The following is a 23,280-nucleotide window of genomic DNA, read 5'->3' on the forward strand; positions in this document are numbered from 1 at the left end:
CTGCATTTATGGTATGTTAAATCTCCCCTTCTCAATTAACCCATGCCAGACCCCCTCCTCCCATCGTTTGACACGCCCTGCCACACCCAGTGTTCACCACCAGTGTGAATATCAGTGAGTCAAGTTGACTCACCTCCACTCTTACAGCCCAAGGCTTGTTCAGTTCTGCTGGTTTTCCTACAGAACATTTCTCCCCGCGCCCCAGACCATTTCTTATGCAAAAGTTTCCATCTGTTTTCTTCCCCATTTCTGATTATTCAAATCACTGTTTTCTTCACCAAAGCTACTAGAATGTTCACTATGGATAGCCAATATCACATTTCCCAGCATTCCCTTATCGCTTACTCTTCCCTGTTCTATCCTAGCCCAAGTCTCTACACTCCTTCCAAAGCTCAGGTGCCGGGGAACATGCTTCTCCGAGGGCCCCACTGCATTTGTGGCACTTTCTCTCAATGGCTATGTTTTTCAGGGACTTTGGAGTACAAAGGTGAATCCTAGAGGTGCTGACAGATGTTACAGCTCAAGAGACCACAACCCCCACCCCCCCACCTCCCCCACCCCTGCATACAGCACCAGGCACTGGTTCAGAGCAAAAGTTATTAGTTTCTTCTTTAGAAAGGGCAAAAATAGGATCGGCAGTTAACAGTACCTCCCTAGCAGTTAATGTGGGGTCAGGAGAATGTCTCAGAGAGCTGGACCCATCAACCAAGAACTGAACCCAGGACGGAAAAGCCTCATATTGCGCCTTGTAAAATTCTTGTGGTTGGAGTGCAAGACGGAGGAGAGATGTTGTTAGGAGCAGGGGCCTTGAGATGCAAGGAAATGATCAAGGGAGTTATTTTAGTAGTTAAGCTTCTATTATCTGCCCTAGGCATGGAAGCATCATAAAACTTGGTGGTGCCTTGCTAGGGAATTGCTTTGTGCGCATAGCTGTGGAAATGTTACACATAAGACTGATCAGGAATAATTGGAATGCGTGGTAAACAACTCAGACTCGCTAAGATTTAAGGGTCCTGAAGAAGAAAGGAGAACTCAGTCCATTTTAATGACAAATTCCCATCATTTAGAATTTAGTAGAATTTCACATGCGTGTGACGGGTGGGACATGGCCTCATGTGTTCGAGCGTTTAGGCCAGAGCTGATTTGGTGTTGGACATACAATTTCCATAGTTCATTTTCTGCCAGCGAGCAACAGAGTTTTGAATTTTATTTTAAATAATTCAAGGATTCCCTTCTCCTTTATTGCCCTGTCTTTAAGGGTTTTGCTTTGCTTTGCTGTTTTTGTGTTTCAAAACAGGCATAAGAAGTCCTCCAGGGCCTAGGGATGATTTAGGTCCAGACTCAAAACTGAGTAGACACATTTGCGGCCTAGCTTGGCCCTGAACTCAGGATGTCCCTGCCTCTATCTCTTAAGGGCTAGGATTACAAGTTGCATGCTGTCATGTCTGGATTATTCAAGAGTTTTTGAAAAGTTGAAAAAGACTCTCTGCTCACAAAATGATGATCAGAAAGAAACTTTAATTCCTATGTGACTGCCTGGTTTTTGCTTCTTTAAATTTACAATTCTTTTATTTTTTTTTTTTTTAATTATGGAAGCAAAGATGGTCTGGCTGTCCTTTTGGCCAGAATAGAAATGCTGTTTAATTTCTCAACTAATTAAGGTTAAAAGTTACCAGAATTGGGTGAATATGTACGATTCTGGAGACATCTATGTACAGGGGTTCTTGACAGGAGACATTTGCAGAAAGCTCTGCATTATCAGGACTTATTTCCAGAAGCGAGATTGCCTTGACAAATGTCACAGTGATTCATGACAGTGTTATGCAACTCGATTATGCATTTTGGGTTGAACAACTTGGATTTGTTGCAGGTACAATTCAATTAAATGTGGATTTTTAAAAATTTGAACTGATTAGCAAGAGACGGAGCTTTTTACAAAACTCTAATGTGAGCCAGTCTATTGTTTGGGAACACATCTGTGCAGCTTGTCAGTGTGGGGATAAAGGAGTTATTGATGCTACCTCTTGGTTGCCCCCACTGGAGGAGCTCCCTCCCTCCCACCTTGAACGTGGCATGTGTTTCTCTGCTGTAAATCTAGGTACAGCCTCTGTGGTGCTCCATCCACCCCTCCAAGCTGCTCCATCCTTACCTTCAGGCCCCCACCGTGGACCAGAAGCTACCTGGTTCCAGGAGCGCATTAGGAGAGCGTTTCCTTGGTCTAGATGGGGAGCAGGCACGACAGGCATTTTCCTTACATGTGGCAGTCGGAACTGGGGCTGGGTGTTGAGTTTGGGCTGACACTGCTTGGAGTCTCAGAATGGAGTTTGTGTGTGTGATTCATTCCTGCGCTCAGAGCCCATCTTATGTCCCACACCAGCTCCCTTCTCAGGGCCCAGAGGCCTCTCAACTGGGTCCTAATGTCCAAGACAGGCTTCCGTGGTGGCTGCTTGACTGGTCACCTAGGGGCAGCAGGCTGCCTGTGTCCTAAGATAGCTAGGAATACAGCAGGCACATTTGTAAACCACAGCGTCATACTGTCATGTCAAAAGCCTGGGCACACATGGAACACGGCATACTACCCATCAGCTGGAGCCATCTCACCATCCAGAGCCTCACCTGTTTCCTGTCCCTAAGCCACCTCACCGAAAGGGGCAGTTTCTAGGTTACTCTCTCTGCTGCTCCATTTCCTTGGGATTTTAGCCACCACTGTTCTGAGGCAGGAAAGCCATGCAAATTTCTTAGACACCTTTACCTAATGCAAAATAGCTTAGATGTCCTAAATTGTCAATTAACACATTATTTCTGTGAGCATCTTAGCTTAAAAGAGCCTGGGCTTAGGGCTGAAAAGTAATTTCGATAATAGCTGAATATGTGGTTTTGAAGACTGAAAAGAACGATGCTACCAGACAGGAGGTGCTGGCCCCAGGCGTAGAGCCAGGTGTGTGAGCCCCATCTCTAGAGGACTGGTGCTGCTCCCTGCATCTGCTGCAGCTGTCTGCAGTGGTCTCTGCCTGACTGTGTCTTAAATCCCCAGGGACGGACACACACACACACACACACACACACACACACACACACACACACCCTATGCACTCACACACACGCACCTCTTAGATGTTTTTCCTAATGTAGACTGAGAAAAGTTGAGTCATCATCGGCTGGGGGTTGTGTAGTTCCCACCTAGAAAGGCCTTTCAGAGATCACCTGGTCCTTTGCTTTTGACTTAATGGTCTTGACACATTAGTGGTTGCGCTGGCTGGGTCTTGTCAACTTGGCACAAGCTAGCGTTGTCTGGGAAGAGGGGAACTTAAATTGAGGGATGACCTCCATCAGGTTGCCTGTAGATACACCTGTGGAACATTTTGTTAATTAATATTGGTTGGGGAGGGCCTAGCCCACTATGGGCAGAGCCACTGCTGGGCAAGTGGTCCTGGGTAGTATTAGAAAGCAGGCTGAGCAATCCAGTAAGCAGCATTCCACTATGGCCTGCCTCCACGTTCCTGCCTTCAGTTCCTGCTCTGATGTCCCTTCATGATGTACTGGAAGCTGTAAACAGAAATAAACTCTTTGTTCCCCAAGTTGCTTTTGGTCCTAGTGTTGATCATAACAGTAGAAAGGAAACTAATGCAGTGGTTATAAAATCAGTTTAGTGGGCAGTGAGCGGCTTGCATTAATCTTTTTTTCCAGGAAGTATTTATTCTGTAATACTTCATAATGATTGGGTTCTTACAGAGTAAATAACCACTGGGTTCTTAGAGAGTAAATAAGGCAGTCTTTCACAAAACTTCTGTTTCCCCAGTATGTCTCTCTGTGTGAACGTGAGCGCTCATGTGTGCCCATGCACAGGCCTGAGTCCTGGATCAAAGTGTGGTCAGTCTTCTGTTTACTGAGGTTCATAATTAAACAGAGTGTCAAGGTCACTGATCCAGTTCAAATCTCTCATCCACCTCTAGGTAAACAGAGGGAAAGTGAATGATTGGCCTAAATCCATTAAGCTAACAACGGGTGGCTAGGAAGAGTGGAAACAGATTTTTTTTCACACACCCCCCCTTTTCTTCTATATTCTTTTGAGTGCTTCCACTCAGAGAATGAATTAATATATTTTTGCTCCTCTTGAGTAGCAGTCACAAAAGCTGGGTCACAAAATATACAGCGTGTTCCGTGGCTATTGCTACGTGAAACCAGCATAGATACCCAGCAAGACATGCTCACACACACACATTCTCACACACATGCAACACACTCACACTGGAGTTTGTTCAGCCATTAATAATGAAACTGTGGAAGTGGTTGGTGCTGGAGTTCATCATGTTAAGCAAAATAAGGCAGACTCAGGAAGACAAGTATTTCAAGCTCTCTCTCATTTATGGAATTTAGATCTAAGTGGGAAGAGGGACGGGAGGATAGGTAGAGTCAAATATGTACCAGGAGCAATGATACACCTAGGTGAAAATGTCATAATAAAAGTCAGTACTTTTGTATGCTAACATAATAATAATAATAATAATAATAATAATAATAATAATAATAATAATAATAATCACTGTAGCATCCATCACTTCTACTTTGTTACAGAAAGAGGACGTGGGGGTCGGGTTGATGAATAGCAGGACACAAATGTGGACAAAAGAGGAGAGTCTGAAACTCAGGGGTTTCAGCCAACATCAGAGACACTTGTGGATGGAGAGAGGGAGCAAGATGGTCTGCCCCGTGAAGACCAATGGAAGTTTGGGGTGACTCCCCATCACATGGCAACAAGAGGCACCCCTGGAGAGTAAGCGGAGACTCTGTTCAGATATGTTCCAGGGAAGCGTGGCTCTAAGTTAATCTATTTCCTTTTGGTCCCTGATGCACACGTGTCTGAGGATACTGGCCCTACTTCTCAGGCGATGCTGGCCGCTTTCCTCTTGCTCTCAAGGGTCCCCTCCATCAACCTGTTTTGTCAGGGCAGGCCCCTGATAGAATAATGCTCCCCTAACATGCCGTCTTAGTTAGGGTTTCTGTTTGCTGTGATGAAATAAAAGGACCGAAGGCAAAAGAAAAGGTTTGTTTCAGCTTACACTTCCATGCCAGAGTCCTTCACTGAGGAAAGTCAAGGTCAGGAACTCAAACAGGGTAGGAATCTAGAGACAGGAGCTGATAAGGCAGAGGCCATCGCAGAGTGCCGTTTCCTGGCTTTCTCTCCATGGCTGACTTGCCGTGTTTTCATATACACCCTAGGACCAACTGCCCCAGAGTGGTACCACTCCCCGAGGGATGGGCCCTCCTACACTAATCATTAATCAGGACAATACTCCTACAGGCCAAACTTATGGAGGCATTTCTCAGTTGTGGGTTCCTTTCTCAGATGACTCTAGTGTGCATCAAGTTGACATAAAACTAGCCAGCACATATGCAATAGCAGTTTTTAAAAAAAAATTCCAGGGACTTGAAAATCGTGAACGTATAGGCCTGGTATTTGTGATTAATCTAACTTGACCCATGAGAATATTACAATTTCATTTATAAAATGATACTCGGTGACTATGGTCTCAAGGCCATCAGATCTCACTCTCACTTTGGTTCCAAACTCATTCGGCCTGCCTTTCGCTGCCATTCGGTACTTGTTGGTAGAGCTCTGGACAGTCTGACGGTGAGGACAGTCTCCGGGCCCAGCGCTCAGCTGCTCTAAGGAGACTCTTACATTTCTTTGAGCAGTTCAGGCAGAGCTTCCACTCACCCCTCACCTCATACTTAGACACTTAGACACATTTTCCATCCGCTGTATTCAGATGTCTTGTACCGTGTGTGTGTCTGCGTGTCTATTCGTGTCTCTGGGTATGCATGTGTGTCTGTGTATGTGTCTGTGTCTGTGTCTCTGTGTCTGTTTGTCTCTCTGAAAACCGTCAGCCACCACAACACAAATCCTGTAGGTTTTACCCTTCTAATCCTTTCAACTTCCACTGTTTCTGTTCCGTGGCTGTGAGCCAGGAACTCCCCCCTCCCTCACTCCCCCACCCCCAGCCCCCATCGGTGACTCCGCCCTCTGACTGCACAGTCCTAACCTCTCTCTCTCTGCCACTCCTTAGTAGATGAAAACAGGGGTTAAGGGCTCTTTCCTGAGAGGTCCACACTTCAGTCATTTTTGGAGCACAAATACTGCTAATAAATAGCACCATGGAATCTGAGCTTAAAGCGGGCGGGCGAGTCAGTTTCACCACAAAAGCCATGCTCTCTCCCTTATGCACTCCACAGCGTTCCACTTTCTCCTTGCCTCCTGACAAGGTGCTGTCAGGTCTCTCGTGCTAACCCATGGTGCTAACCCTCCTCTGTCTTAGAAGTACAAGTGACACTTCCCTTTTCTGTGGTGTTAACTTTTTGTCTTTTTTCTTTTTTAAATAATTTATTCAGATTACAACCTGATTGCTATCCCCTCACTTGTATCTTCCCGTTCCCCCTTCCTCCCTCCTTCACCCTATTCCCGTCCCCTCGACCTGTGACAGAAGGGGACCTCCTCCCCCACAATATGATCACAGTCTCATCCAGATAGCCTGCTTCCCCTTCCTCTGAGTGCCACCAGGCCTCCTCATCAAGGGGAAGTGGTCAAATAGGGGGCACCAGAGTTCATGTCAGAGGCAGTCCCCGCTCTCCCCACGACCATGGAGAATGCACTGTCCATTGGCTAGATCTGAACAGGAGGTCTAGGTTTACTGCCTGCAATGTCCTTGGTTGGTACAGCAGTTTGTGCAGGCCCCTTCTGGGTCCAGATCCACCAGCCTTGGTGGTCTTCTTATAGAGTTCCAGGACCCGCTGGGTCTTTCTATCTCCCCATTCTTCCATACCACTCTCACCTGGAGTCCAATAGCAAGTCCCAGCATCTGTCATGATCCCCTTCTGAATGAAGACTCAGAGGACATCCACGTTGGGCTAGTATCCAATTATAAATGAGTATATACCATTTATGTCTTTCTGGGTCTGGGTTAACTCACTCAAGATGATCATTTCTAGTTCCATCCATTTGCCTGCAAATGTCAAGATTTCCTTGTTTTTAATAGCTGAGAAGTATTCCATAGTGTAAATGTACCAGTTTCTTTATCCGTTCTTCAACTGAGGGACATCTAGGTTGTTTCCAGGTTCTGGCTATTACAAATAAGGCTCCTGTGAACATAGCTGAGCAAATGTCCTTGTTGTGTGGTGGAGCATCTTTTGGATATATGCCAAGGAGTGGAATAGCTGGGTCTTGAGGTAGCCCTGTTTCCGATTTTCTGAGAAAGTGCCATATTGATTTCCAAAGTGGTTGTACAAGTTTGCACTCCCACCAGCAATGAAGGAGTGTTTCCCTTTCTCTACATCCTCGCCAGCAAGTGCTGGCACTTGAGTTTTTGATCGTAGCCATTCTGATGGGTGTAAGATGGAATCGCAGTGTCCTTTGATTTGCCCCTCTCTGATGACTAAGGATGTTGAGCATTTCTTTAGGTGTTTCTCAGCCATTCAATATTCCTCTGTTGAGAATTCTGTTTAGCTCTGAACCCCATTTGTTAATTGGGTTATTTGGTTTGGTGGTGTTTAATTTCTTGAGTTCTTTATATATTTTGGATATTAGCCCTTTGTTGGCTATAGGGTTGAAGATCTTTTTTCCTGTCACTTTGTTCTGTTGACAGTGAGCAACAGAACAGAAGCTTTTCAGCCTCATGAGGTCCCATTTTAATTGTTGACCTTAGAGCCTGGGCTATTGATGTTCTGTTCAGGAAGTTGTCTACTGTGCCAATGAGTTCAAGGCTCTTTCTCACTTTTTCTTCTAAAAGACTTAGTATTTCTGGTTTTATGTTGAGGTCTTTAATCCACTTCGACTTGAGTTTTGTGCATGTTGATAAATATGGATCTACTTGCATTTTCCTACATGTAGACATCCGGTTAGACCAGCACCATTTGTTGAGGATGCTATCCTTTTTCTATTATATATATTTGGCTTCTTTGTTAAAAATCAAGTGTCCATAGGTGTGTGAGTTTATTTCTGGGTCTTCGATTCAATTCCATTGATCAACCAGCCTATTGCTATGCCAGTACCACGCTGTTTTAATTACTGTTGCTCTATAGCACAGCTTGAGATCAGGTATGGAGATTCCTCTGGAGGATCTTTTATTATACAGGATTGTTTTAGCTATTCTGGGTTTTTTTTTTTCCATATGAAGTTGAGAATTGCTCTTTCAAGGTCTTTAAAAAATTGTATAGGTATTTTGATACGGATTACATTGAATCTGTACATTGCTTTTGGTAAGATGGCCATTTTTACTATGTTAATTCTTCTGATCCACAAACAAGGGAGATCTTTCCATCTTCTGATATCATCTTCAATTTCCTTCTTCAGAGACTTGAAGTTTTTTCATACAAGTCTTTCACTTGCTTGATTAGAGTTATACCTAGATACTTTATATTATTTGTGGCTATCATGAAGGGTGTGGTTTCCCTAATTTCTTTCTCAGCACAATTGCCATTTGTATACAGGAGGGCTACTGATTTTTTTGAGTTGATTTTGTATCCAGCCACTTTGCTGAAGGTGTTTATCAACTGTAGGAGTTCTCTGGTGGAACTTTTGGGGTCACTTATGTACACTGTCATATCATCTGCAAATAGGGATAATTTGACTTCCTCCTTTATGATGTGAATCCCCTTGATCTCCTTTTGCTGGCTCAATGTTCTAGCTAGAACTTCGAGTACTATATTGAACAGATGTGGAGATAGTGGGCAGCCTTGTCTACTCCGATTTTTCTGGAATTTCTTTGAGTTTCTCTCCATTTAACTTGAAGTTGGCTATCGGCTTGCTGTATATAACCTTTATTATGTTTAGGCATATGCCTTGTATCTCTGATCTCTCCAAGACTTTAAACATGAATGGGTATTGGATTTTTGTCAAATGCTTTTTCAGCATCTAAGGAGATGATCATGTGGTTTTTTTTTCTTTTTTTCTTTCAGTGACATTAACTTTTAAGCTAGATGGCTGGTCTCTCCTTGTTGAAGGCATATTTGCTTGGCACAATGATATTTTTCCAGCATGAGGACCCATCAATTGCTTCAGGTTCTCAGAATTGCCAAGGTGCTCTTGGGACGCCAGCTGCTACTAGACAGAGGGAGTTTCACACCTAACAGTCAAACCAGGGGAGCCGGTAGAGCATCTGCTTAGGCAGGTATTTTAGTAGAACAGAGGGGCTTCTCTTGCTCACAGTTTTAGTATTCCAGTCCATGATAAGATAACTCATTGCTTTTTAAGTTGCCTAATGTGGTGCCCAAAAGGAGGAAGGGAAAGTGTAGACTCTGCTGGTTAAGGCAGAAGTGTGGTCTTCTCCAGACACCGGTTCTGTCTTCCTTCCTGTGATGATACATACACTGTGCCACTGTGTACAGATGAGGTACCCTGGCTCCTTCAGTCCTAGCAAATCAGAGACATTCACCCTCACTGCCTGGGTTTATAAATCCCTAATTCACAAGTAAAGTTGACGTCTCACTCCACCATGACTGTCTGAGACTCCATTTACTCTGGGGGAACTGACGCTGGACGCCCAGTGATCAGGCAGCGATGGCAGAACTGTCTTTGCAGTCCCTGTGGCCTGCCTGACCACTGCTGGGGATAGCTTGGTGCTCACCTCTGGGGAAGCCCTCGCAGAACCTGCTGTGACACTGTGGCACTCTGTGCCAAGCCAAAAGCCTAGCCTGAAAATGCTCTAACTATGAGAGAGAGGAGAGAGAGAGAGAGAGAGAGAGAGAGAGAGGGAGAGAGAGAGAGAGAGGGAGAGGGAGAGGGAGAGAACCTCTGACCTCAAGGTTCGCAAGAGGCGCTCTGGACAAGGGCTGCCCTGCCAGGACTCTGCACAGACCCAGACCGCCGCCTTGCCACCAGACACAGAGCCAGCAGGAAAGTGAACTGTTTACCTTGTAGCCAGGAAGAAAGAAAAGAGGAAAGGACTGGAGTGCCACAGTCCTCTGTGAGGGCGTGCCTGGAATGACTTTAAGGTCTCCTCAGCAGGCCTTACTTCCTAAAGATTCCACAACCTCCCAGTATCATCGCCCTGGGAACCACACCTTGTACATCTATTAAAAATAAAGGGCTTTCTTTAATATGTAAAGAGCTTTTGTGAATAAATTAGGAAAATACATATCTCAACACAAATTGGCAAAAGATGCACCAGAAAACAAAATACAGTGAGTTTTAAAAAGCATAAAAATGTTCAACTTTGTTTAAGATAAATAAATACTAATTATAGCAACAGCAATATGCTGTTGAATGCTAGCAGACTTTTGACGACTTATTTTAGTGGCAAGTATGTAAAGAATCAAATTTTCTCATGTTTTATTTGTATGAGCATAAGTTGATGTAAGCCCTAGAGAGAGCAATTTAGTAATATCAGAATAAAAAATGTAGGTAGTCTCTGACCTAAAAATTCCATTCCTAGGGATTATCCTACAGACATACACAGGCAAGAGTAATGATGTGTATTTGAATATTCACTGCAGTGTAGTTTGTGAAAGCAAAAGGCATTGCTCAACTGAGAAATCACTGTTAAAGTTAGTGTATTTCCATACAATTAAACCCTTTCAAAAATAATGTAGCGCTTGATAAGGAGTGCACTGAAGGAGAAAGATCATTAATGAACACAGCAGGATGGAAGAGCAATCCTTACACATCTCACATTATCCACATGAGTAGAAGCTGGAGACCGTTCATGTCTAGGCACAGGAGGTAGTCACAGGTAAGCGTGTATCCAGACATCTCTTTGTGCATTCATGTTTACTTATTTACAACGTAATGTTTTAGTGGGAATACAGGAGGTTAGGCAACAAAGTTGGCTTCATGGAGGGACACAGGTCCACAGGTGCACAGGTGCCAGTTGCCTGGGATGAGCCTCCCATATGCCAACAAAGGGGGAGCGATGTTTGCACCAGAGATTAAAATTAAAGTGAGCTGGAGGCAAGAAAGGAGAGTGACGTCACATAAAAGCAGAGCTGCAGAGTGAGTGGCTGAAAGATAAATGAGGTAAGGGAAAGAGCACTTCTGATGGAGGCCTTCAGTTGTTGCTAGTGAGCTGAACATAGGGCCCCGTGGATCTATAAGTAATGGTCACTGCACACTAAAGGGCCCTTATTTACTGTGTTGCAAAGTCTATCACAAATTGGTGAGGCATAATTTGCACCCTGTTTATACTTAATCACCAGTGATGATGCTGATATCATTCTTGAGGGCATTGCAATGGGATATAATAACTTGGAGCTGATACTCAGACTGAAAAGGCTAATGGGTCATCATTCATTGCTTCAAGGTTATCCAAAGCCATCTTCATCTGTGGCCAATGGCACCGTAGGACATGTCAGAAGTGACTGAAGTAGACCGACCCAAGGTAGAAGCCGGGCAGCGTGCATACCAGGCTACCTGGTTTATACTCAGATTCAAAGGATGGATGCAGTTTACACAGACCTAGCAAAGCCACCTGCATACTCAGACAAGGAGAAAATGCTCCTTTTTGACGGTAGTGACAGTGGTGGTGACGCCTGTGATGGTAGACACTGATGCTGTCGGTCTCTCTCTGCAGAATCCTTCACCAGCAATGTCTTCCCCACAACAGAGACAGGAAGGAAAATGGGCTTAGGAGGCTAGTCCAAGTAGCAGTCTCAAGCTCTGACCAAACTACGATGGCAAGTAGGTCAGGATCCTCACAGTCAATCATGGTCACATCTTATTAACTTGCAGAGCAGTTGCGAGATGCTTTGGGCGCACATCCCTCTCCACAGACTGGCTGTGCCATCATGGGAGGGCTCAGTGCAGCTCAGTTCCGCAGCTACAGAGTGAGGTCTCACTTGTCCCATGAGGAATTAAAGCCTATTTGATTTTTCAAGTTTGATGAAGACCATGATACACTCTATTTCCTACTCAGAAAAGCAGCCTAAAAACCAATTTGACTTACACAGAACTGTTTCCTGGGGGTGGGGAGGGTCTTCATTGTTCGTGGACCATGGCCTTCTTTGACATTCTGAATCAGTGAGGCCATTATGCCACCCTTAAGGATCAGGAAGAGCCTTTTAGGTGAGACGGCTGCTTAGATAGATGCCGATTCGACGCTGCCATTTCTAACCGTCCGTGCACTGTGGGGCCCGGGAGGGGATGGAAGAGCAGCAGGGAGCATCTTATGACCCATCATTTTTTTCTACAGGAGAAAAGGTTGATGGCTTTGTGGGAAGAAATTATTCTGTCATTTCCCCCCCTTTTTCACCAGAGGTGGGAACAAAGAATAGAGATGATACTGCAATTTTGATCTTTACAACCTCATTTGAAATCATTCTCTGTGATTTAAGTTTTCTGGAAATGAAAAGGATAAATTGTGTGAACTTAGTTAAAGTTGGAAAGAAAAGTTGATTGGACAGCCTGTTGTCAAGGAGACCAATTCTCTCTCTCTCTCTCTCTCTCTCTCTCTCTCTCTCTCTCTCTCTCTCCCCATCTCTGCCTCTCTTTCTCTCTCTCTCTCTCGTGTGTGTGTGTGTGTGTGTGTGTGTGTGTGTGTGTGTATACAAGTGTGTGTTTTTGTGTCCTTTTACACTCTTCATCTGAGTGTAAAATAATCCTAAGGTACCCAAAACTTCTACACTAAAACCATATGCAAAAAAAATAAATAAATAAAATAAAATAAATGTCTCTAAGAAAGTGATTTCTAGAATTTAAAACCAGAGAGAATCTTCTCTAACTCTGGTGGAGACAGCATCCTTTGAGTCAGTGCTGCAGCTCAGAAACATAGGTGGTCACCATAGCCAAGGGGCAAGGCCACTGCAGACCGAGGTTTAAAAGATATCAAGACAGCACCTCTCAGTGGTCATAGCTTGTTCCCTGCTCCAGTTCTGAGTTTGGCACGACAGGAAGGGTGCCAGCAAGCATGCACAGCAGTGTTTCCTGCACTTTTAAGAAAGTTTTTAATCACATCTATTCTCTGCAGATGAATATAATCAAGTTAATAGTATAGTTTGGTTACCATAAAAACCCTCCATTTTCACATAATAATGTGTTATTAATATGTAATACACAAATTAGACCTAGCCATTCCTTCATTTCTTTATAGAAAGGTGGTACTAGAGAGCAGTGTCCCAGCAAAGAGACATGAAGTAGATGAACTCTGGTGGAAATTCCACAGTAGCTCAACAAATAGCACTGGAGAAAAGAAGGCATGGCCTGGCAATGCCATTATTGCAAATGGCCACATTGGCTTCAGAATCTCGGCTAATGAAGTCCACAATTTAATCCACATATCCCTTAACTTACAAAAAACATACACACTGGATAAGCAGTTATATCTGCATTATCCCCATCCTAGTTGGTTATCACAGAATTTTGCAACTAAGTGTTCTTGTTGTCTACTTTCAAACTTAAAAATGTATAATTCACCTTAGCAACTAAAAAGCAAGAGTGACGTTTGTCAGTTTAACAGAACGTTAGCTCAGGTATTATTAGAAAAGTATCCAACAGCTATGGTTTAAGAACAGCCTAACTTTATAAGAGATGTTTTCTACAACAAGCATGAATCTAACACAAAGATATTAGTGTGTAAGACCAGAGCCAAGAACCTTGATGTATGAAGAAATGGGCTACTTCATTTCGTTAAGACATCCTTCACAGCTGCTATGGTGTGTCTGGCACTGGTTCCACACAGCTCCGGCAGTTCACTAGGTTGCCCACTTTGAAGCACTCCCCGTACTGCAAGGTGATGAACGATGACGTCAGGCTCTCTGGAGGCAGCCGCACACACGGCTTCGCCAATCCCACTTTCTCGGTAGTGATCTTCCACTGTGATGAGCCGGCCACCTGTGGCTTTGGCACTATGAATGATGGTGGCAGCACCCAGGGGTTTGATAGTGAAGGGGTCAATGACACGAATAGAAATCCCTTGTTGAGCAAGCTCGTCGGCAGCTACTAACGCTTCATGCAGTGTAACTCCTGCTCCAATAACTGTCACCCCGTCAACTGCACTGCGGCGGATCACCTTGGCCTGCCCAATCACAAAGTTCTCCGGTGAAGTATAAATCACTGCAGTTGTGGGCCGGCTGGCGCGGATGAAGCACACTCCCTTGGTGATGGCTGCCAGATAAATAGCGTGCTCTGTAGCGACAGCATCGCTTGGATAGAAAACAGTGCACACGTGGCCCTGGTTGAGTGGATTCGCAGGCGATTGGCCACATCCTGAAGCACCTGTAAAGTCTCAGAGTCCAGAGTGGCATCTTTGACCAAGACCATGGTTTCAGAATAGTCGGCTGCCAAAGAACAGGAAGCCACGTCAGGGTCCTCGGTGTCCTTTAACAGGCCGTTGAGGAAAGTCTGTGCATGCGCAGCCACAGGTCTGCAGCTGCGCATGCTCAACGGCTTTGTTTTGCACAGTGACGTAACACCCCAGGCCCAGATTTTTAATGTTTACTTTTTCACGTTCAGGCTCAATATTATTAAAAATAACTAAACATCATTTTACGTCTCCTTAAGGCAGAAATTCAAAATAGGATAGATGTTCTTATATCCACTTATCATGTCTCAGGAAAATATATTTTAGTATTGTGCCCTTTCACGTACTAACACTTAAAAATTCTTCAACTTTGATTTTACGTGTATGGGTGTTTTTGTCTGGTTGTATGTCTGTCCACCACTTCCGTGAGAGGCCTTCAATCCCCTGGAACTAAAGTTACAAATGGTTGTGACCTGCAGGATGAGTATTGGCAGACTGAATCCAGGTCCTCTGGAAGAGCAGCCCAAGCTCTTAATTGCCCGGCCATCTCTCCAGCCTCTAGAACCTCAATTTTAAAGGTTAAGTGTTTTTCTTTTTAACATACATACATACATATATATGTGTGTGTTTCTTTTTAACATATTTTATTATTATTATTATTATTATTATTATTATTATTATTATTATTATTATTATTATTACACATGAATAACACAAACTACATAGAGCAGTTCCCTGCACTCTTGCATCTCAGCTTTTCCATGAAAAGACCGCAGACCCCACCCTCATGAACCTGATCTTTCACAGAGGATAGGAAAGATGAGAGGCAGAGCTGCGCAGAGGAGCCCCGCTCCCAGATGACACAGGAAGTCCAGAAAATCCTTCCAGTCAGGCTGCTCTTCAGCCAGCCAACCCCAGCCAATGCTCAGATGCACACTAAATGATAAGTTGTTTGTGTCACTGAGTTTTGGCAGGAGTGTATTACAGGCAGCAGTAACAGCCAAATACTGAGGCCATCTACTACAACAGCTTAACCTTTTCATTTCTAAAGGCCATATAAGAAAGTAGAAAGTGGGTAGACCAGTTGTTTTCTTGGGGAGAATCATGTCCATAAATATTTCAAGCCAATGCTTTCCCAAAGCAGTGCTGAGAGAACACAGGTTTAGACATTTTGGGCGGAAAGTCTTCCAAACACTTGAATTCATCAGAATGGGTAAAGCAGTACAACAGAAACTTGGTGCACCTAGGAAAATGACAGCCATCCTGGAGAACCAGGAAACTCTACTAAAAGTCACCCAGTGGCCTTGTGAAAAGAGGCAGAAAGGATGGGGACCCCGCCCATGCTGAGAAGGAAAAAGATTCAAGTCTTTTCAGAACTTGAATATAGAAAATGATCAACACAAACATTCTGAGTCATTAAGTTTTAAAGAGGGAGCAGGATCCACCATAAGGCAAATAGGGACTCTTGCTCAACTATGTTCATAGCAGCTTTATTCCTTACAACCAGAAGCTGGGAACGGCCTAGATGTCCCTCAACTGAAGAACGGATAAAGAAACAGTGGTACAATTACATAATGGAATACTACTCAGCCATTAAAAGCAAAGACATCGTGTAGTTTGCAGGGAAAGGGATGGAACTAAAAAAAGATCATCCTGCATCAGGCAACTCAGACCCAGAAAGACATGCATGGTATGTACTCACCTGTAAGTGGACGTTAGCCACAAAGCACAGGACAACCATGCCACAAACCCCAGACCTAAAGAAACTAAGTAATAAGGAGAGCCCTAGGGAAGATGCTTGAACATCGTTGAGAAGGGGAAATAGAATAGATGTGGGGGTAGGGGGCGAATGGATAGAGGGAACCAGAAAAGAAGAAGGGTGAGGAGGGGAGCAGGAGGGAATCAAGTGAGGGGAGGACAGAGGGGGGGGGGGTACAAGGAAGGAGAGCTAGAATCAGTGGGGGATAGCTAGGGATCTCTGGGATGAGGCAGAAACCATGGAATCTCCCAGGAATCTACAGGGTGACTCTAGCTAAGACCCCTAGCAATGGGGGATATGGGGTCTGAAATGGCCATCTCCTATAACCAGAAAAGACTCCCAGTAGAGGGACGGGGACACCAACCCAGCCACAAAACGTTAGACCCACAATTTGTCCCGCCAACAAGATGTGCAGGAGAAACAACAGAGCTGAAACTGAGGGAACGGCCAACCAATGTCTGGCCCAGCTTGAGATCTATGCCATGACAGAGAGCCTGCCCCCTGACACTAGGAACGATATTCTGCTATACTCGCAGACAGGAACCTAGCATAACTGTCATCTGATGGCTTCACCCATCCACTGATGGAAACAGATGCAGAGACCCAGCCAAACTTTAGGCAGAGCTTGGGGAATTCTGTGGAAGAAGGGCACGAAGGATTGAAGAAGCCAGAGAAGTCAAGGACACCACCAGAAAACATATAGAACCAACCAACCTGGGCCCATAGGGTCCCACAGAGACTGAACTACCGAACAGAGAGCATACTTGGGGTGGACCTAGGCCCTTGGCACATCTGTCACAGCTGTGCAGTTTGGTCTTCATGTGGAACTCCTAATAGCAGGAGCAGGAACGGTATCTGACTCTCTTGCCCACCTTGGGATCTCTTTCCCCTAACTGGCCTGCCTTGCCTAGTCACAGTAAGATGTACCTAGTCCTACTACAACTTGATATGTCAAGGCAGGTTGATCTCCATGGGAGGCCTCCCTTTTTCTGAGGAGAGAGGAAGAGCGAGAGAATGGTGGAGGAAGTGAGGTGAGAGAGAGGGGCTGGGAGGAGAGAAGGGATGTAAAATAAATAAATACGTTAATATAAACAAACAAACAAAGAGGGAGCTGGAGAGATGACTCAGCAGTTAGGAGCGCTTCTTGCTCTTGCACAGGACCTGGGTTCAGTTTCTAACACCCACATTTGGCTTATGAGCATCTGTAACTCCAGTTTCAGAGAATCTGATGTCCTCTCATGACGTACACTCAAACAGGATCACATACATACATACACATATATTAAAAATAAAGAAATCTTTTTTTTAATACAGCATTTTTTAAAAATCCAAGAAAAATCAAGGGAAGGTCTGTGTTACTTTCTGTGGCCACAAGGATGACCATGTGTCCCACTGGATCCAGGATAGGATTGCTCACATGATTGTCATATGTCATTGTTCACAGAACTTATTTCCAGTGTCAGAAGTGTGCCAGGTTAGCTGACAGTAATAGCACTGTTGGCAGCACGCCTTACACACAGGATGGACTCAGACAGGTCCACACAAGAGCTAGCTCTCTGTATGTGTGTACTGTAGGATACTTTTCCTCCTTAGGCATCCTCAAAAAAAAAAAAATCAAAATAGGACCGTGTATGATAGTCCTATTATTGTCGCGCGACTTTCACATCAGCTGAACATGAGAAATCAAAACACGTAGAAGAGAATCTGAGTTTTTCCCTTACCCACACAGAGGCCCGAATCGCTTTCTGAGTTCCAATTGGCTCTCCCAAAAACCCTGGAGAAAAAAAAACAACAACACAGCACCAGGGTAAGAAGAAGATTGAGTAACATTTCAATAATTCTAACTTATTCAGAAAAAAAGGGGGGCCTAGAACAGCAAGAACACAATTACATAAACAAGAAAAGAAGAATTACTGTTATAGTGCATTGAAGTACTATAGAATATTGGGTAAAGAAATGACTTTTAAAAATATTGCTGAGTAAAACTCTCAGCAGCTCTCTTTAATGGACAGAAGAGACCATGGGCACTGAAGTTAACTGTGTATAATTGCGCTCACACATCTGAAAACTATTTGCTTTCTCATCTACAGTATTCCCCTTGGATGTGGTTCATATTCGCCAAGTCCTTTTTCATGGCCCATATATGTGTAGACTTCCAAATCTCCCCAAATTACCAAATTCTCATGATCTGAGTTAAATATCCAAACATAAGACCCTCAGTGTGATTTTTTTTTCCCACAGGCAGAAACTCAAGGGTACCAGAAGTTGTGCATGGGGTAAGATGGGTGGAGGTCAGAAAATGCTAGAATCCTTATGCTGTAGGGATGGAGCTGTGAATGTAGACAGAGGGCATAAGCAGGTGTCATAGGACATCACGTGGGCAGGCATTGATGTATGTGAGACGTGGTGGGAAGGAAGTATTGTTAAACGTGGTGTATATGAAAATATACATGTGTTGGGATGGGGGCTGGGTAGGAAAGGCTACATTTAAGTCATAGGGATGGAAGGTGAGAAAGCTTAGGGTTAGAGGAAGCTCACAGCCTGAAGGGAACCATGCCCTGTCCTGAGCATCTCCACACGTCACAGTGCAAGCCTGGACTAGAACAAGGAAAGCCTAGAGGAACACAGGAACAGACTGTACATTCAGGGCCCGGCCTATAGACACAGAACTACATGGAGCTGAGGAACGGCAGAGACAGGAGGAACAGTCCTCCTTAGGGATTGACCCCTAATGGTTACCCAGTACCAAGTGGCCAGCCCTGAAGACACATAAACATGAATTGCAAGGGACAGCCTGAGCAACTTGCGTCTATACATTTTCATATACAAACTAAAAAAGAAGGAGGCCACGATTTTGAGAGGGAGCAAGGGAGGCATGTGGGAGATAATGAGGAGCGGAAAGGCAGGAAATGATGTAATTATACTTTAATTAAAAAAATAAAATCACCTCAGGTGGGTGCCCAAAAGAGTAGTATGTCTAAGTTTTTATAAACCTCTCTAATGATTTGACCTCCCAGTTGGAAAGAGGCATGGTGTTGCAACATTTGTAAAGCAAGCTTAGCTGTGTTCTAGAAAAGGCAGGACAGGGGTGCTGAGCTGAGAGGAGCTGACATAAGACACTGTCCAAGTCAGCCGTCAGGAGTTCTCCTTACTTTTTTTGTCTGCCTCCAAATGTTAATACTAAGTTAATTTGACTCAGCTGCCTGTGTCTGGTCGGTCCCCCCCTACCCTGCAATGCATGGACTTTATTTTCTTTCAGTTGCCTATATGGTTTGTTTGTTCTGTTTTGACGCTTTTAAATCTCTTCACACTTGCTTCAAGAGGGCATAGGAGCTCTGTTGGGGTGATTGTTTGTGGGCCTAAAAGTTGTGAACAGGGCACCCCAGAGGGAAAGATGAGAGAGGAGGGTGTTTGAAAAGGTGGTTAAGATAGAAATGTGGCAACAAATGGTAAAGAAAGACAGAGAAAGACACAGAAAATTGAAAAGCGGCAGGCAAAAGGCCAGATGCAGGTCATTCTCAGCGTAGGGAGTGGGGCGGTGGGGGAGGGGCTGGGCTGGGTGTCCCAACACCCGTCCTTCAGAGTGTTGCTATCAGGGTTGGCCCAAATTAGCCCTTCCTGCCCTTGTATGGCAATCCACACGCAGGATCCGGTGGCGCCTGCTGTTGGTCTGGAGGCAGTGTCCCCACAAGTTAATCGGGCTTCTGAGAAAAACCAATGAGAGTAAAAAAATAACCTTCCAAGATAGATACTGGGTCCCTATCTACAAACGCCCTGGTCATCTCCACTGCCATGTCACTCAGCTGAAGACCGCAGGCTTAAAATAAAAATTAAAAAAAAAATATCTTCTCCCTGAACCAGCTTTCCTCCCCAGTCATTTCCTCCTGTTTCCCCACACCATTGTTTTTGCTCTGCAGGCTCAACCTTTGGCTGCTGCTTCCCTTCCCACCCCTCCACCACCCCTGCACGCCCCCACCCCACCCCACCCCTGCCGGAGCCCTCTGAACCTGAGAGTCACTGGGGTCCTTACTTTGCCCTGGCTGTTGTCCTCTCAGCCTTGATGTTGGCCACAGCATGGATTCTGCAGCCCCGATCTCAACTCTTGCCCCTTATAGTCTTGCATTTCAGTGTTGCTCCTCTACTGGTCTAGAATGTAACTGGTTTGACCTTCAGAGCTAAGCTAGCCCACAGGTCACACACAGCCACATTCCTCTTTATTAGTTTTGGTCCCTGCAGGCTACCGCCTCACCGGGGCCACCATTCCTACATGGCTGGCCTCTTGTGCACGTGCACGGTGCTTTCTCCCTGATGTGTCTGTGCTTCTCTGCAGCTCCTGAAGGACTTTGCCCCCCCCCCACCTGCCCCCCCACCTCCAGGAACTCCTCTTGGTGGTTCTCCCTGAAGCAGGATCACAGCTGCTGTTTGCACTTCCCAATCCAGCTCTCGACACATCCCGACTGGTGGTATTCACCATTGCTAGACGGTGGCCTTGAGGGCGTCAGTGTCCTCTACTTCTGCAGCCCAGAACGCAGTGTAGTTAAATACTCAATACATTGGATTTGGGTGTGTGTGTGTGAATGAATGAATGAATGAATGAATGAATGCATCAGAGATGAATCATCATAACATAAGCTGGAGATATAGCTTAGTTGGTATGCTGCTTGTCTAGTGTTCACAAAGCCCCAGCACTGCATAACCGGGTGTGGTGGCGTAACCCCTGTAAACTCAGGACTCAGGAGGAGGAGGGTAAGGCAATAAAAAGTTCAGAGTTCTTACATAGCAAGTTTAAAGCTAGCCTTGGCAACCCCACCTTGAAAGAAAGGAAAGAAAGGAGGGGGAGGGGAGGAGAGGGGGAGGGAAGGAGGGGGTGAGGAGGGAAGAGGGGGAGGGAGTCCATTCTAGTGGAGAAGGATTTTTCCCATCACATGGATCCTTTACGTGGCGATCACCCTGACTCCCAAAACTCCATGGGAAATCTTGTGCAAGATCCAGAAGAGTCCATGCCTCACCTGGCGGAAAAACATCAAGTTCCCAATGAAAGGCGAGGGCTTGGGGTGTCTGATGCCCAGCTTCTCCAGTCTTGAAAATGCCGATGTGGAATACCTGGGTGGAGAGAGAGAGGCAAAATTTTAAAGCCAAAGAACTGATACTTGTGTTCACGTCATTGGCCCTGTTGTAAAACAGAACTACTGAATTCTTTTAGTGAGGCCAGGTTTCCTGTGAACCAAGGGCTCGGAGGCAGGGAATGAGCAAAGAAAGAGAAGGAGGAGGACAGAGGAGTGCCTCCAGGCGGGGTGATGGGACCCCCCAGGCCTTTGAAGTCTACCATGAGCCGTAGCTCAGGAGACAACGCAAAAATGTACAGTGGCAGAGAGTAAGCTCCCGGCGTTACATTCTGGCTTACCCCTCTTCATACAGAACTCATCGCTCATCACACTCCATGGCCATAACCTCACTGAGGAAAAAAAAATAGTTACGGAGGCACTTCATGGCAAAGAGACCTCCTCCTCCCCACTTACTGTCTTTGTGAGGCTTTTCCCTGCCTAAACCTAGAGGGAGGCAGATTCTCTTTACCCTGTGGCCCAATAGAGGCTGTGCTACTTTTCAATAAAGCTGTCCGAACACTGGGGTTATGGTGGTATTTCAGTTTATGGCGACAGGGAGGTGACATAGTTAGAGTCAGAGCTGGCTTGGGCAAACCTAACCATACGGCCCTGATCCCCAGCCAGACAGTTAGGTCAAAAGTTCAGTTGGTTCAGAAAAATTAATGAGTCAAACTGGGTGTTTAGCATCATGCCGAGATCAGCCAAATCCCAATTTAGGAACAAGGGGAAAAACAACAGAATAGCACTCCAGCCTGGCCACTGATGAATACTAGCGCACAAAACCCTCTGCAGCGAGGAGGATGGGGTGTTTGTTTTATTCTCTGACCTGAGAACAGTTCAGCAAACCCTCCAATGTCTGGGGGAAGGGAGACACCTCCTAAGCACCATTTACAAGGCGCAGCAATGTGCCCATGCTTAAAATAGCCGTGGGGGGAGAACCAAGCAGGGCAGGACGGGTAGCAGTGTGTCCCTCCCATAGTCTGAAAAGTACTGCTGGTTTGAATGCCCTCCCAGGACATCACCACTGAGTCGCATTTAAGTGGAATCAGGAGCCTCACCCAGTGTGAATTACATATTAGCCACACCCACATTCCTGCTCATTAGCATGTGTGCCAAAGGCCAGCAGCACTGTTTGGAAAAAAGTAGCCTTCAAGCAGGTGATGGTATTTTAAATAACTCCCCTTATCCCCAAAGGGAGAGATCAAAGGAGGCTCACAGCTAGTGAACACTTCCTTTAACACTCTCAAATCGGAGATTACCTTCGCTTTTTTTTTTCCATCAGTTTTTGCAAAGCATTTTCTAAATATAATCTCTGATGGGTAGAAAGAAATATGAAGATCTTGGGCCACGTAATTACATCTTAATTTAGTAATTAGATGCCTTGATTGTCTAATTAAAGGACAAGAAGCCTGTGCCTAATTACACATGCTAATTATTATGCAAGTCCATGCCCTCATTATGTAACTGCACTTAGGAGAACACTGCCTGTGTGTCTCTGCACAAAATTCAGACATTTTCAAGCATATGGCACCAGCAGAGAGTGCCCTGCGTACAATTACAAATTTCACTTACAGCCTGGGTGCAGAGCACAGGCAGGCATCTTCAGCAGGGAAGTGACCAGGTAAGGCCTTCATCAGCCAGAATGCCTGTAGTGGGAGATTACCACTCTGGCTGTAGGGGCAAAGTTGCCACAGAGGCACCATTTGTGCCCTTCCCGTTCCCTTCTCTGACCTGTTTTCATGAGCTCTAGTACCAGGGTCCCCAAGCTGACCTTCCAATGTCTCCTCAGATGCCCAGGCCCACAGACTCCTTCAGGGATGGGGGCGATAAATTCCAAGAGACAAGTTGGGACCTCGGAACCTGGCTGTACCTGAAACAGGGTTAGTGCGAACGGCTTTCGTTCAGATAAGGTCATACTGAACCGCCCATCCAAAAGGACCATGGTCCTTATCAGAAGATGGCTGTATTGTTCACTTCCCTCGCTGCTGTGACAAGGAGCAACTTAAGGAGGAAAGGGCTTATCTGGCCTCACAGTTCAAAGGGATCTGATCCTTTGTGAGGGGAGCGAAGGAGAGAAGCACAGAGGCAGAACAGTCAGAAAACAGCGTGAGCAGGAAGTGCGGCGGGGCTTCGAAATCTCAAGGCTGCACCAATCATTCACTTCCTGCCGCCACACTCCGCCTGCTAAGGT

General features: G+C 45.3%; 1 protein-coding gene across 3 annotated transcripts in view; it reads right to left on the reverse strand.

Annotated features, from left to right (window-relative positions):
* TBXAS1 (thromboxane A synthase 1) overlaps positions 1-23,280 on the reverse strand; it is a 183,556-nt gene that overhangs the window by 131,643 nt on the left and 28,633 nt on the right. For 2 of the 3 annotated variants that reach the window (XM_084785965.1, XM_084785964.1), the window contains exons 2-3: positions 20,994-21,087; positions 17,706-17,758 (exon numbers count right to left, since the gene is read on the reverse strand). In XM_084785965.1, the coding sequence (XP_084642091.1) occupies positions 17,706-17,758; positions 20,994-21,087 (147 nt within the window). Of the gene's footprint in view, positions 1-17,705; positions 17,759-20,014; positions 20,120-20,993; positions 21,088-23,280 lie in introns of those variants that run through there. The other variant, XM_084785966.1, reaches the window with a different exon arrangement.

The sequence above is a fragment of the Acomys minous genome (genome assembly GCF_964271855.1).
Source record: "Acomys minous genome assembly, chromosome: 6".
NCBI lineage: Eukaryota > Metazoa > Chordata > Mammalia > Rodentia > Muridae > Acomys > Acomys minous.